Raw genomic sequence first — 15,937 nt, 5'->3', positions numbered from 1 at the left:
ACAGACGCGTGGGTTTATGTCATTGTACGAGTATTCACTGAGCACTCAGAGTGGGAACGTTAATCAGCAATGAAAATATTAACTTACTTTCTAGGATACTTTTTTTTTCAACTTAAAAGCCTAAAAAAAGAAAAATCTCAGTTCACTTCTGAATAGAAACCTTCACCCTCAAGCTCTCACCCCTGCGCCTCACTGAACGGCACTGGCCACAAGGGGGCAGTGGCGGCCACGGAGTCGAACTTGGGGTCGTGCGCGGCGGCTCGGCCATCGCTTGCTCTCGCCTGGAGCGCGGCTCTCGGCCGTGGATTAGCGCAGCTGGGGACGTGGGAGGCCCCGGGCCCCGCCCCCGACCGGCGGCGGCGGCCCAGCGCGGCAGTCTGCGCTGCTAGCGGAACGGCGCGGAGGGCGCGACCAGCGGGTGGGGGCTCAGGAGCGTGTACTGCCTTCGGGGCTCCTTTCCGCGCGCCAGGGCGCGGGCACCACCGCGGGCCCCTCGGGCGGGCGCCAGGCTCAGGGCGCCGGGGGTCAGGGGGCAGCCCGCCGGGGTGCCGGGACCATGGCGCTGCGCGCCCGGGCGCTCTACGACTTCAGGTCGGAGAACCCGGGCGAGATCTCGCTGCGGGAGCACGAGGTGCTGAGCCTGTGCAGCGAACAGGACATCGAGGGCTGGCTCGAGGGGATCAACAGCCGCGGAGACCGCGGCCTCTTCCCGGCCTCTTACGTGCAGGTGATCCGCGCCCCCGAGCCCAGCCCGGCGGGGGACGGCGGCCCGGGCGCCCCGGCCCGCTACGCCAACGTGCCACCCGGCGGCTTCGAGCCCCTGCCTGCCGCGCCGCCCACCTCCTTCAAGCCGCCACCCGACGCCTTCCAGCCGCTGCTGCAACCGCAACAGGCGCCGCCGGCGAGCACCTTCCAGCCGCCGGGCGCGGGCTTCTCGTACGGCGGGAGCGCCCTGCAGCCGTCGCCGCAGCAGCTCTACGGCGGCGGCGGCGGCGGCGGCTACCAGGCCAGCCAGGGTAGCGACGATGACTGGGACGATGAGTGGGACGACAGCTCCACCGTGGCTGACGAGCCGGGCGCACTGGGGAGCGGCGCTTACCCAGACCTCGACGGCTCGTCGTCTGGGGGTGTCGGCGCTGCTGGCCGCTACCGCCTGTCCACGCGCTCCGACTTGTCGCTGGGCTCCCGCGGCGGCTCTGCGCCCCCGCAGCACCACCCGTCGGGGGCCAAGAGCTCGGCCACCGTGAGCCGTAACCTCAACCGCTTCTCCACCTTCGTCAAGTCGGGCGGGGAGGCCTTCGTGCTGGGTGAGGCGTCGGGCTTCGTGAAGGATGGGGACAAGCTGTGCGTGGTGCTGGGCCCCTATGGCCCCGAGTGGCAGGAGAACCCCTATCCCTTCCAGTGCACCATCGACGACCCCACCAAGCAGACCAAGTTCAAGGGCATGAAGAGCTACATCTCGTACAAGCTGGTGCCCACGCACACGCAGGTACCGGTGCACCGGCGCTACAAGCACTTCGACTGGCTGTACGCGCGCCTGGCCGAGAAGTTCCCCGTCATCTCGGTGCCCCACCTGCCCGAGAAGCAGGCCACCGGCCGCTTCGAGGAGGACTTCATTTCCAAGCGCAGAAAGGGCCTCATCTGGTGGATGAACCACATGGCCAGCCACCCGGTGCTGGCACAGTGCGACGTCTTCCAGCACTTCCTGACCTGCCCCAGCAGCACCGACGAGAAGGCCTGGAAGCAGGGCAAGAGGAAGGCCGAGAAGGATGAGATGGTGGGCGCCAACTTCTTCCTGACCCTGAGCACGCCCCCCGCCGCCGCCCTCGACCTGCAGGAGGTGGAGAGCAAGATCGAAGGCTTCAAGAGCTTCACCAAGAAGATGGACGACAGCGCGCTGCAGCTCAACCACACAGCCAACGAGTTCGCGCGCAAGCAGGTGACCGGCTTCAAGAAGGAGTACCAGAGGGTGGGGCAGTCCTTCCGCGGCCTCAGCCAGGCCTTTGAGCTGGACCAGCAGGCCTTCTCGGCCGGCCTGAACCAGGCCATCGCCTTCACCGGAGATGCCTACGACGCCATCGGCGAGCTCTTCGCCGAGCAGCCCAGGCAAGACCTGGACCCGGTAATGGACCTGTTGGCGTTGTATCAGGGCCACCTGGCCAACTTCCCTGACATCATCCACGTCCAGAAAGGTAAAGCCTGGCCTTAAGAGCATACGGTGTGGGATGTGTTGTTTGGGCTGAGAGGGTCACTTTGACAGAAGTCCCATTGTCTGTTTCAGATTAATATCCCACAGGTCGGGATCCCGGCAGGGATGTGGGCAGCCAGGCGGTGCCCCAAGGGTAGGGCGAATGGTGGGCTGGTAGCTTCCTCCTTAAAGTATTTCCAGACAGGCTGCGGGTACACTCTTCAGAGGAGGTTGGGAGAGCACTTTTGGCAACAGTGCTGTCATTTTAGAGTTTGAATAGCTGGGTAATGAGCTTCTGGGATCGGTCATCTTGTGTCTAGGGTAGAATGAGAAGGAGACCCAAGCCATGTTAGGCATCCATTTGAACACTGGCAGTGTCACTTAGCCGTGGGTTTCAGGAAGTGTGGAAATCAGGGGCAAGAGTGGATATCTGCAGAAAGGTAGGTCCTGCTTTTGCCCCTCTGCTCGTCTCAGCCCCTGCATTGGTAGAGAAATTAGGGTCATTTCTCTGTAGTACTACTTAAATGGGGCGGCATAGGAATTTCCTGCACAGTTTTCTTGCTTGCAGCCTTTGTAAAATAAGGTAAAAGACTCGGCCAAATTTCAGGAAGTTTTAAGAAAATTACTCTCTTTAAGCTTGGTCATTTTCAATTTGGTGTCTACTAACCGACTGAAATTAAGAGTATTATTTAGGAAAATGGTGTAGGGAATCTATGCACAATGTAGAGGATCTGAGTATTGTGTCTGAGAGCAGTGTTTCTGGTATCTCAGCGAGTTAGCTGCCCAGCTGTCGGAGCTTGTTGTATTTAGTCGTCGTTAGTGTCCCTAAAGACTGAAGTTTGCAGATTGTTTTCTTAGAAAATAAGTTAGGGCAGAATTAGAGCAGTAATTCCTGCCTTAACGTTACTCGCTGGCTTGCATTCTGATAGCCTGCCTGGAGAGGGGTTGGAGCGGGGAGGCAGCCTTGCTGAGAGGTTTTCGGTTCAGTGTGGGGGAGGGGAAGAGGACGTCACTAACCACCTTCCTGAGGGGGTGGAAACCTCCTGGCCTTGGGTAATGAGTCGCTGGCTGCCCTTTCAGGTGGGACAACCCATTTACAAACAGCCCAGATCTTTAACCTGTTCTTCCTGGTATTAAACTAAAGTTTGTCTCTCTTGATTCTCTTTCTGTTGCCTGGAAACACACACAGTAAGTTTCTTCCTCGTCATGTCAGCCCATCAGACCCTTTGGGACAGCAGCTTCCTTCCTCTCTGCTGCACTCCTGCCTCTTCCGAATAGGTGACAGGCTTCTAACTCCCCAGAGCGGGGTCCTGCAAACATGCTGATGCTGGTATAGTCCCTGCTAAAATGCACTGCCCCAAACATCTGCAATACTAGTTTCAGTGGAGAACAGTAACTTTTTTGACAATTTACATCTTGTAAGTGCAGTATAAGGTTAAATTAGCTGTTTGGGCAGCCGTATCACTATTGACCTGCATTGAACCTGCATCTTTGTTCCCTGTGACCCCCCCTTTTTTGCATAAATTGCTATGAATTCTTGATATTTTAGTCGGTGCTGGTGCAACTGACTCTTTGAGCCTTTAATGCAGGATCTAACATTTAAATTCCACTGTGTTACATCATTCTGGATCCAGTGCTGGGTGCCTTTTTACATGTTTCTGTGAGTTTATGCAGATTGTTGGTAAACAGTTGAAAGGGTGCAGCCAGGTGCAGACTCCTGCAGTCACACACAGGTGGCTGGCTACTACAGGGCAGCATCAGTTCATTCAGTGACTTTCCTGTCTTCAGACCACACACTCAGCCTTGTTGAGTGGCTCTGCTGTCGAAGTGAGTAGAAAATACTTGATGTTTGCCATAAAGTCTATTTTGAGTTTATATGTAGTCTGTTAATTTAACACTAGAACTAAAATCATCTCCTATTGGGATCTGAGAAACTTCCTTCATTAAAACCAGTACCATTTTTATGTTGTTTAAACAATTCAAGGGCCCTAAACATAATCTTCAGGAACTTCAGAAAGAACATCTGTTGATATTCAACATGGTTTGTCTCTGCTGTAGCCTTGGTGTGTGATGTACAGTGAGCCTGTGTCCCTGGATAACATGTCTTTAGAATGTACTGCCATTTAGAGCTGTAGTGTGCAATGCATACAGCTAAAAGCATTTGTTTACAGCCAGCATTTATCAAGGATGCTAGTTTGGCCATTTTAAGAATACAGATGAGCTTTAAGCCCGGCTGAAGCTTTTTGAACATGTTCTGGATGTTCACATGATGGTATAGAGCAGAAGAAACATCCCCCTCCCGCCCCTGCTACACAGTTGCTGTTGGAATGAATCTTCATCTGAGCACTTGGGAATTTTGTTTTCAGGTTGTTTTTTCCTTCAGGATCTCAAAACATAATCATATTGTAGGCCTTACTGTGACTTTTGAGAGAAGAGTCAAAACAAAAAAAAGTGAAAATCTTTAAGCAGTTTGTGCGATCTTTTGTTGTAAGTATTTGGCCCAAAGTTTATATTAGGTCTTTGTTGTTTTCAGTAAGAGAAAACTGGTTTTATCCCTTTTACATTTTACATGTTCTAATCATATATTACCCTGGAGAAAAGCTTGGCAACCCACTCCAGTGTTCTTGTCTGGAGAATCCCATGGACAGAGGAGCCTGACAGGCTACAGTCCATAGGATTGCACAGAGTTGGACACAACTGAAGCGACTTAGCACGCACACAATCATATATTAAGAGACCCACATTCAGTTGAGTCAGAAAAAGATTAGAAAGTACTTTTTGATTACTAAAGCAGTTAAGAAGGGGCGTTAATTAGTTCTTTTTCTCCCTTAATTCTTGGGGGAGAGGATGGGACCATTAGACTCCTCTGGAGCCTCTTTCTTATCCAGGAGACTACTGCCGTCAGCCAGCTTTCCCAGAGTTTTGGACCTGAGTTCTTCCATGCTGAGTCTGTAAGCCACACATAACTCTTTAAGTTAGTTACAGTTCAATAAAAATTTTAAAAATTCGGTTCCTTATTCATACTAGCTATACTTCAAGTGCTTTATAGCCAGTGGCTACCATACTGGACAACAGATATGAGGCCTGTTTCCTTCCTTGCTCTAGGTTCCCATTGGACCGTGTTGAGCTGGACTGTTGGCCAGAGATTAACTGTCCATCCTGTCATGGGTTTCTCGCAAATCGATGGTCTTTTCACATACTTCCAGATAGTTTTCTTTTCTCTTTATTATCACCTGGCATCCCCTCTCTATATGGACTTAAGGGATAAAAAGTAGGCGGGGAAACAGGTCCTGCTAGATCTTTCTCTACAGAACATCCTGGGTACCCAACCATTGAATACTTGTCCAGCGGGAGGAAGTCCACCGGCTTTGCCGCCTGCCTTCATGGCCCGTTCAGAGAACCCACCTGGGTTCTAGATGGACATTTGAGGCTCATAAGGAACCATCTCCAGAAAGAGGGTGGAAAACGTAAATACCCTGCAGTGTGGTCGACTGGGGTTTACTGACCATGCTTAGTACTGAAACCACTTACGCGTAATAATGGTTTTAGTATAAGTGCTTTCTGCAAAAATGAAGAGAGCCTTGTGTTTCCTTCAGTGAAGAGGGAATGTTAGAATTCTGATTTTTTTTAAAAAAATCTACTGATGAAGTCTTAGATAAACAGACCTATTTTGGTTCATGGAGTTCAGTGTAGGAAGAAGGCAGTTTTCTGTAGTCTGAGGTAGAGTAGATGGAATTCAGAACCTGTTTGAATTTTATTCATATTTTGCTTTGTTGTCACAGGAGCCCCTTAAATTCTTTGTTCATGGACAGTTCATTGATTGCTGATAACCAGCCTACACAGGTCTTTCAGTGAGCTTTGTAACCCTGTGCTCTTGATTTTCTTTTCTTGAAATGGCAGCCTCTTATCCCCTTCCTCTTAATCGTCCCTGCGTGCTATATGCTTTTATAATGCCAGTGTTAGTGAGTTTGGTGTGGTGTGTAGAATATATTTCACTATCAGTTTCTTAGCATATTCAATTCTGTTTCCAAAGATACGATTAATCTCTGGTATTTAATGAAGCTTAATCTGGAAGGCAGCGAGGGATGGTGGTTTAAAAGCTTTGGGCTTACCTCTTGGGGAATTCTGTGAAAGGGAAAAACTGGAATGTTAGATGATGAGAAATGTTGGTTTCATCTTTGTTTATGAATCTGGACTAGATAGCCAGAGGCAGTGACTTAAAGGGAAACTGTATTCCAGAGAAAAGGTATAAAATCATGTAAAAGTGATTGGTTGGTAAAGTATAGTCTGAGTATGTGAAGTGGGGATGCAGAACCAGACAAATAAACAGGCAGTCCTGTTTTCTGTGCTCGTAAATTAAACACGCAGGGTCTGCTTCACTGCCATCTGTAAATGGTCCAGACGGAGCTTTCTTTTCAACAAAAAACAACCCCAGGACCTCAGGAATGGTACACCAGTAGTGAGCCTGTCAGTCTTGTGGGTAGAATTTCACCATTGTGCTTCCTGTCAGCACAGGGAGGGTTGGTCTTCTGTCCCTCAGACATTAATTAAAGATAGCCAGAGTCCCGGCAGGGCACTCGAGGTGAGACTGGGCCACTGCGAGCCCTTCGCTCTCTGCTCCCCATTCTCCTGTGTCTAAACATAGCCCTGAGAAGGTGGTGCCAGAAGTACAGAGAAGAGGTCTATTAAGCGGGCTGTTTACAAGCTCATCCTTACTTTGAAACCTCTGGGCTAGCAACTGAGGTCATTCACCTTTTTTGCTTTAGTCTCATCTTTAACTGTACCATTTCTCTTCCCCCATCCACTCCCAGCTATTTTTTAAGGAGACTTCAGTTCCAGCCTTACGATTTGGCCCAATCTGTATTTTCTTAGTGGAGACAAGGTTGCCTTTGGGGTTTTTGTTATACAGATGACTGAATCCCTTGGTTAAAGCATCAGTGTGACTGGCCACCAAATGTCATGGTCACAGTCTAGGTGGGGACACTGCTCACATCACCTTGTCATTGGTTTCTCTGACTTCTTTTTTGAGCCCTGAAGCCCTCTACAGAATCGTATCAGGAAGTCTGGTCTGTTAGGCCAGTCGCTGTAGAGCCCAGAGGTGGCAGGGTCCCGAACTTCCACTCACGGTCTTCTGAGGAATCCTGGGCTCAGCTGGACTGTCTGTCCTCTTGAAGTGTCATATGCACAGGCTCCTATCTGGTCATTTTTGAATTTTCAAAGACCATGTGGAACCCAAACAACCCTTACCAACATGACACTTTTCTTAAACAGATTCCTTCTTTTCAGGCTAAATACCCTGGTGTCTCTTGAAGTGTTTTTTAAAACTAAAGTTTCATATCAAATTAGATTTAATTTGCTATCTATTTATGATGATCACACTCACACATACAAATAGCACACTAATGCTTAGCTCTGTTTAGAGAGACTGTGCCCAGAAGACCTGAACTGTTCTTCATCCAATGTTTACAGAGCACAGACTCGATTTGTGTCTGCAAAAGGGATGGACAGGACTCTGATCCTCATGGAGGTTTTTGTTGTTGCAGTGGAGGTGCAGAGGAAGTCCCATCACGGAGTCTTTTGACTGGTGGCAGAGAAGCTGTGTGCCAGGGTGCTGAGAGTCCCCGGGGCTACACAGAGCAGATGGGGTTGGTCTGGGTCTGATGAGGGGCTGAGTCGGCTCTAGAGCCCCACAGCAGAGTCCGGTCACCATGGGCCAGCCCGACATCTGGGTGACCAGATGTGAGGGGATCCTTGGGCCGCTGTTTTAACCTCTTTGAGCCCCATTTTCTCCCTGACAGAGGGAACACTTCCTCGTAAGGTCATCATGAGGACCAAATGTTACGGTTCTTAGTAGTTGCTCACTAAGCAATTGATTTTGCAAAGTATAAAGGTACTTTTAAGATGGGAGATACTCTCTCTTAAAAGACAATTCCAGAGATCTTATCATCCCTTCAGGCGGCCTTTTACCACCAGAATTGCAGACAAAGTATAAAACCCCATCGAGTCACGGGTGCAATAGTTGCGTGCTGTATTTTAATGCAGCTGTTGTTTTGCACAGCAGGGAAAATGGTGACAGAGGAATAATCCTTGGCGTAATTGGAGTCCCCAGTTTGCTGTTGTTCACATTAAGGGTTTATGTAAATTGTCTCTTGTCAGCCTCTCTCTTCCTCCAAATTACTGTGTCCTTGCACAAGTGCTGGCGTTTCTGAGCTTCAGTTCTATCACCTGAAACTATGAGGTTCATGGTTTCCTAGATATCGTTTTGTTGGTTAACCCTTTTAATAGCATCATTCCTGCATTGAAAATAAAATATTCCAAAAAAAAAAAAAGAAAAGAAAATATTCCAAAGTATATAGTGAACATTTTGACCTTGTTTCAGGCTTAGTTTCAAGAGCATTCTATTTGTTTATGTGACTCTGTAATCTAGGGGCATGAAAATCCTTTATCGGTTGGCATGAAAGAAAAGTCACGCACATTTAGTTCAGATCAGCAAACACACATCCAGGGCTTCCCCTGCCAGGTGTTGCAAATGTGAAAGTGATGACTCCCTGGCCTCCTGCCTGTGATGAGAGCTCCCAGGTGTTCCGACGCCAAGGCGTGCTGGGTGGCTGGAGCAGCTTCCCTCTGACCCAGATGAGGGTGTAATTAATAGGGCCACCGAAGAGAGAAGGTGTGATCGGCTGTTTTCCCTCCTGCAAGCTGTAGTCCCCTTGAGTTCTAAATACTGTCTCCTCTTCAGACGTAGAGCCAGTCTTGTATTGTTGATCTTGATTTGTAGCTCGGTTAAACTTCACGGTTAAACGAATTTTAGTCCACATTTCATTTCTTCTCCCTTTCCTTGGAACTCTGTATCTCTCACTGTGATGCGACTTTTTTCTTCTGATAAAGAAGTTTTATTTGTTATTTAGCAGGTAGGGGGACACTGGTTGGGGAGGGGAGCTTAACATCATTCAGTTTATTCATGAGATCTCTGAAAGCTAAACCTGATTTTATTCAACAAGTTTTTAAGTGCCCATCATACATCAGACACTAGTAAAGATGCTAGGGTTGTACCAGAAGTCAAAGCAAAGATCACCACCCTTGTAGAGTTTGCATTCTAGCAGGGTGGAGACACAAAGAAAAACACACACTGAGTAATGTGTGTCCAAGTTTGGTATGTGTTCAGTTCAGTCACTCAGTCGTGTCCGACTCTTTGCGACCCCATGGACTGCAGCATGCCAGGCTTCTCTCTCCTTCACCATCACCCAAAAGCTTGCTCAGACTCATGTCTATCGAGTCAGTGATGCCATCCAGCCATCTCGTCTTCTGTCATCCCCTTTTCCTCCTGCCTTCAATCTTTCTCAGCATCAAGGTCTTTTCCAGTGAGGGCTCTTCGCATCAGGTGGCCAAAGTACTAGAGCTTCAGCTTCAGCATCAGTCCTTCCAGTGAATATTCACGGTTGATTTCTTTTAGGATTCACTGGTTTGATCTCCTTGCTGTCCAAGGGACTCTCGGGGAACCGCACCTAAACCCACACCAGCCTCTCTGGGTCACCCCTCACGACCCAGGCCGGTCCCCACCTCCAGAGTGCAGTGGGAAAAACACCTCGGTCAGAAAGAATCTGGCAAGCGGGACCCAGGTGTGCCCACCACCTGCCTCAATGCCACAGTCTGGGCCTGTCCCCACCTCCAGAGCAGGTCACCGGGGGACCTTGGGGCCGAGGGGGAATGAACACTCCTAAGGGTGGCACAGAAGTAGGCCAGACCACCAAGCCACAGGCGCTCTGGGCGCAGAAGACCCTCTCCCTGCCCACCGCGGTGGCCTGGCCCAGGTAAGGCTGGGCCAGTTGGTCTTTGCAGCTGGAGGGGCACAGGGCGGTGCTGGTTGACCTGATCAGGTGACCCCGGAGCTTGAGTCTGGAGCGCAGTGATAGTCACCTGCCTCATGGTATATGTTGGGGGAAAATAAAAGTGGAACAGAACAGGTGGGCTTGCGGAGGCAGGAAGCAGAATGAGGCACGTATTTAAAAGCACGATCACCGAGGCCTCATTGAGAAGATGAGATTTAAGGAGGTGAGGGCGTTAACCAAACAGGTATGGGGGGAGAGTTTTTCAGGCAAGAGATACAGCTAGAGTAAAGGTGCTAGTGTGGGTGTGTGCTGGGCCTGCCGAGGAACGGCAGGGAGACCAGGTGATGGGTGCTAAGAGAGTCTGAGTAGGAGGTGAGGTCCCAGAAGCTTCGACTTACAGGGCTTCATAGGTCATTGTCAGGATTTGGAGTGAAAGCCCTAGTTTGTCGGGAGCCATTACAGGTTTTGAAGGAAGGAGTGATATACCAGTAGACCTTTTAATAGACTTACTCCAGTTGCTGTGCTGAGAAGAGAATGGGCAGGGATGAGGCAGGGTGGGGAGGTCCAAGGTAAGAGCTGCTGCTGCTGCTGCCAAGTCGCTTCAGTCGTGTCCGACTCTGCAACCCCATAGACGGCAGCCCACCAGGCTCCCCCGTCCCCGGGATTCTCCAGGCAAGAACACTGGAGTGGGTTTGCCATTTCCTTCTCCAATGTGTGAAAGTGAAAAGTGAAAGGGAAGTCACTCAGTCATGTCCGACTCTTAGCGACCTCATGGACTACAGCCTACCAGGCTCCTCCGTCCATGGGATCTTCCAGGCAAGAGTACTGGAGTGGGGTGCCATTGCCTTCTCCAAAGGTAAGAGCTAGGGGCCAGTAAATCTGATAATGTGGCTGAGAGATGATGAGACAGTGAGGTTTCACTCTAGACTGATTTTAAAGATGGGATCAGCAGGTTTTCCTAAAGGAACGGATGTGGCACCTGAGAGGAAGAGGAGACCTCAGAGTGAGTCTGGTTTGGGCTTCACCAGTGCTAAGAGTGGAGTTTCCATCAAGTGAGATGAGGAAGGCTGTGAGTGACACAGGGGTGCGGATGGGCTCTTAGGACTTGAGTGTAATCCTTGAGGGTGGACAGCCTCCTGCATTCTGTTCCACATCCCTTCCACCCAGCGCATTCACAGTCAAGCCCCAGGTCAAGTTCCTGTCCTTGGAGTATCCCAGCCCTTTTCTAAGTTGTCTTTGCTGATAGAATGCTGACTGGTGTGCCAGAGACTGTATGTTGCTTGGTTAGTGTGCAGGGATCGTGTTTTTATGTTCCTCAAGTATAAAATTCCACTATTTCATACATGCATAGTAAGTACTTGATGAATGCTTGTTGAATTAATGAAGTAGGCACTCCAAAGTACTTCTTAGTTAATTTTGAAATAGATTTCTTCTGTGAATTACAGAATGTTTTTGTTTTTCTATTTATATGATGATGGATAACAGGATTTAAAAGCGTACAGGAAATAAAGATAGGATCTGGATGTGTTTTATGGGTGAAGTCACGAACATGTGAGCAGTTTAAGTCTTAGACTTAAGTATCTACAAAATGACTTTCCAAAATTCACTGGAGTTGGGAGGAGGAGAGGAAGTTTGAAAATGCTTCATTTTATGCGCTAGAAAAATTATGTACCTCATGATTAAACTTTATATTGATTCTTGGTGTTTCAACTCGTGTATCGTATGTTTCTCTCCTCTTTGATAAGCTTTCATGATACTACTCTTTCCCTGGGGTCCCTTTTGCTTAATTCAAAACATGTGAATTGGAGCATGTGTGTTCAGGGTGTTGAGTGACTTGGATACACAAAGCACCGGGTGTGGGTGTTGACCAGGAGGTGCTGCCCTCAGGGGAAATGCAGTTCCATGAGGGAGGGAGAGTGTGTGTACAGAAAACTGAAATCAGAGGTGGATGTAACTTAGTGCCTGTGTAATAATAGTGTGTGAGAGGCCAGGGTTGTGTTAGAGGTTTGAGTGGTACCATTGGTTTTCCCTTTGAAAGATAGTTGTATTTTGCCTTTTGGAGGAACATTGATGGACAGTGCATGGTTAATCCTGGGAATGCTTTAGGATAGGTTTGATAAGCATATAAGAGCTAATACGCTCCATGCCCAGAGCTTAGGTCACTGAGGGAGGCTGACAGGTGAGTTAGCTGTCACTATGCAGTGTGAGCCATACAGGCATGCTAGCACATGCCGTGGTGTGAAGTAAGAAGAGATGTGGTTACTTATGCAGAGTTCAAGGGTGGCTCCTCCCCGTCTCAGTCGAAGAACAGTTTTGAAAAGCAGTTGGGAGTTTGCCTGGTGGGCAGCGCAGGGAAGGGCATTCTGGGCAGAGGGAACCATAAGTACAAAAATCAGGGACTAAACCCGGCTTCCTCCCCCACATCAGCCTTGGCATGGTTGCAGCTGGACATAGGGCCCCTTCCGGATGCACTGAATCTGAAAGACGGGAACATGTAGCCTAGACACTGGTGTTCTTAAGAAAGGTCCTTGTGATTTTGATGCTGGAGGTGATGGAGGGAGCCTCATGGAAGATTAACAGGGGTATTGATGTGCTCGGTTCTGCAGTCCTGGTGACAGGTGTGAAGGGTGGCTTGGGGTGGGGCAAGATGGGAAGTTCCTGCAATAATTCAGGCAAGACATGGTGAAACACTAAACAGAAAATGTTTTTGGGGTGGGGAAGAGGAGACAGAAGGAGGTGTTGGCCAACAGGAGTGGGGGAAGGGGCAGGGAGAATAAAATGCGCTGCACACTGAGCCTGTGGAGCTGCCAGCAAAGATGCTAGATGATGCAGTGGGGTCTGCAGCCAACAAGTCAAACCCACCCAGGTGCCTGTTCATTTATAGCACTTGAGCTTAAGGGTGTTTTATATATATATATGTATGTATATACATATCTATATTTTTTTAGGCCTCAATTTTGCCTCAACTTGCAAAGCATCAAATATTTACTGTCTGACCCTTAAAGAAAATGTTTGCTGACCCTCCACTTGGAGGTCAGGCAGGTTAGAGAGTTGATGTCTGTGTGGCTGTTGCTACCTTTTTTGAGTACTTACTGTGTGAGCAGCAGTATTCCGGGCAGTCACATCCATTGCATCTAATTCTCTTCAGGGGTGGGTGTGACAGCAGAGTGGTCGTGAGCCTGGATCTCAACCATATGGGGCTGAGTTCCCACCAGCAGCTTCGCTCAGCCTCAGTTTCTTTGTGTGACACCTGGAATAACCATTTTCTATGGCAAATATGTCTCTAAGCATTAATGATTAGCTGTTGAATTAGTTTGCCAGGACTGCTGTAACAAATTAACCACAAACTGGGTGGCTTAAGAAAAGTATAAGTTTATTCTCTCCCAGTTCCGGAGTCTAGAAGTCTGACATGAAGACGTGGGCAGCGCCACTCCCCTCCAAAGGCTGGAGGGGAGGACCCTTCCAGCTTCTGGTGGTTGCCGGCATTCCTTGCGGTTCCTGGCATGTGGACCCATGGCTCCAGTCTCTGCCTCCGTCTTTACCTGGCAGTCTCCCTGTGTGCTCATCTCCTCTTCTTTTAAGGATACTACCACATTGGATTTAGGGCCCATTCTTCCAGTATGTCCTTGTGCTTGCATGCTCGGTCACTCAGTCATGTCTGACTCTTTGCAACCCCATGGACTGTAGCCCGCCAAACTCCTCTATCCATGGGATTTCCCAGGCAAGCTTACTGGAGTGGGTTGCCATTTCTTCCCCCAGGGATCTTTGACCAAACCTGTGTCTCTTGCATTGGCAGGCGGGTTCTTTACCATTGAGCTACCTGGGAAGCCCAATCCAGTATAACCTCACCCAAACTAATTATGTGGGCAAAGACTCTGTTTCCAAATAAGGTCACAGTTCCAGTTCCAGGTGGATGTGAAGGAGATGCTGTTCAATCCAGTATAGCTATTTAACTCCCCAACTGGGTGCCAGGTGAGGCTCAAAGAAGTTGAGTGATTTCCAGGATCACACAGCTAATAAGGAGACCTAGGATTTGTGTTCACTTTTAGCCTGACCTGAGATCAGTACTCTTTATGCTACAATAGGTAGGATGCCTGCTAGAAAATTGTTTTATCCTATAGGCAGTCAGCAGCCACTAAAGGTTTGAAACTGAAGAGTGGCTTCTGAATTGTGATAAAAGTAGCAAATGTACATTGAGGGTTTTTGTGTGCCAGGCATGGTGCTTTGCACTGGATTATATCTATTTAAACCTCATGGAAGATTTTGAGGTAAATTCTCTCATTATCCCCAGTTTGCAGGCAGGAAGGCGGTGAGCCATAGAACCTAACTGAGCTCTTGGCATGCGTCCCCCGAGTGCAACCTGGTTCCCAGGAAGCTGCTCCTGTTGGCTGAGTACAGACCTGCAGAGGCTTGTTAGTAGACCAGGCTTGAGGCGGGCTTTGAAAGAGCAGGTGAACTGAAGACACCTGTCAGGGAGAGTGGAAGACTGGCGAGGGGTGGCTCTCTTGAATCTAGAGTTATTGTTTAGTTGCTAAGTCATGTCCAACTCTTTTGTGACCCTGTGGACTCTAGCCTGCCAGGCTATCCTGTCTATGGGATTTCCCAGGCAATACTGGAATGGGTTGCCGTTTCCTCCTCTGGGGGATCTTTCTGACCCAGGGATCCAACCCACGTCTCTTGCATCTCCTGCATTGCAGACAGATGCTTTACCACTGAGCCACCAGGGAAGCTTGAGTCTAGAGTTACCTTTGAAGTTTTAAGTTTGAGTGACAGAAAGTAGTGATGCCAAGAATAGAAATAGGTAGGTTTAAGAAAAGAAAGATTAGAGGGAAATAGAAGGAATGGGGCTGAAGGGATCCTTAGAAAATCCCATTTTCTGGACTTTTTATTATATTTCGTTATATTGACATTTGTGATTTTCACAAAAGCCCACCTATTGCCTGCAGTGAGAAATCTCTATAAATGCTAGTAAATGTCAGCATGGGTAATCTATAAGTTTTCATGTTTTTTGAGTTATATTTTATGTCTGTTTTAAAATACTGTATTTCTATTTGTAGGTTGTTTTGACTTCAGATGTTTATTTATGATTGGTTCAGGAAGTCTAGATGTGGCCAGAGTAGAGACTCATAGCCAGTGGAAACCTGGTCCCCGCCATTGGCAGAAAGCAGGGACACCCCAGGGCCAAGAGTGTTCTTAAGTTTAGAACTGTTGATTTAGGAATCATCCCCAAAGTGTAGTGATTGTAAAATGATGTGAAGTGCCGGTCATAATGCCCACAGCAAACACCACTGAGGGGAGGCATTAATGCTGGGCTGCTCACCACTTAGTACCCACCAGAACTTAGGTAGCTGCTGGTAATGCTGGGGTTTACAATTACATTTCTTAAGTTAAAAACTAGATATTATTTGGGAAGAATACTTGAAAGAAAGAAAAAGATCCTTTGAAAATATTGTTCTAACTGTGGTAGTAACTGCAGCCCTCTCAGAAGCAGTCTTGGGAATCACGGGTCTGGCTTTGGATGTGTGCCTCGCGTGTCTGTTTCTTTTCTACAGGGCCGGTGCCACCTCACTCTGTTCTTCCCCCATGGAGTGAGGCCTGTCGGCTTAGCTGCTTCTATTAGGTTTATGTTAGTCTGTGTGTATGTGTGCTCACTCGTGTCTGACTCTTTTGCGACTCCAGGGGCGATAGCCCACCAGGCTTCTCTGTCCATGGCATTCTCCAGGCAAGAATACTGGAGTGGGTTGCCATTTCCTTCTCCAAGGAGCTTCCCAATCCAGGGATTGCACCTGCATCTCCTGCATTGGCAGGCGAATTCTTTACTACTGTGCCACCTCTTAGCTTGGGCCTCCCTTTATCATCCTAGAAATAAAGAAACTTAAGGTTTTACCTTTGGTTAAAGGTAGTTTCCAAAGTCCATTTT

At 48.7% G+C, this 15,937-nt stretch overlaps 1 protein-coding gene across 1 annotated transcript in view; it reads left to right on the top strand.

The window, feature by feature from the left end:
* The first annotated feature begins 556 nt into the window (after positions 1 to 556).
* Positions 557 to 15,937, top strand: part of SNX18 (sorting nexin 18) — a 29,678-nt gene continuing 14,297 nt past the window's right edge. Inside the window, exon 1 of the mRNA XM_068990539.1 lies at positions 557 to 2,192. Within this exon, the coding sequence (XP_068846640.1) occupies positions 557 to 2,192 (1,636 nt within the window). The remainder of the gene's footprint in view (positions 2,193 to 15,937) is intronic.

Source organism: Capricornis sumatraensis, chromosome 18 (assembly GCF_032405125.1).
Source record: "Capricornis sumatraensis isolate serow.1 chromosome 18, serow.2, whole genome shotgun sequence".
NCBI lineage: Eukaryota > Metazoa > Chordata > Mammalia > Artiodactyla > Bovidae > Capricornis > Capricornis sumatraensis.
Note: the sequence above shows the minus strand (reverse complement) of the source record. Positions and strands in the feature narration are given on the sequence as shown.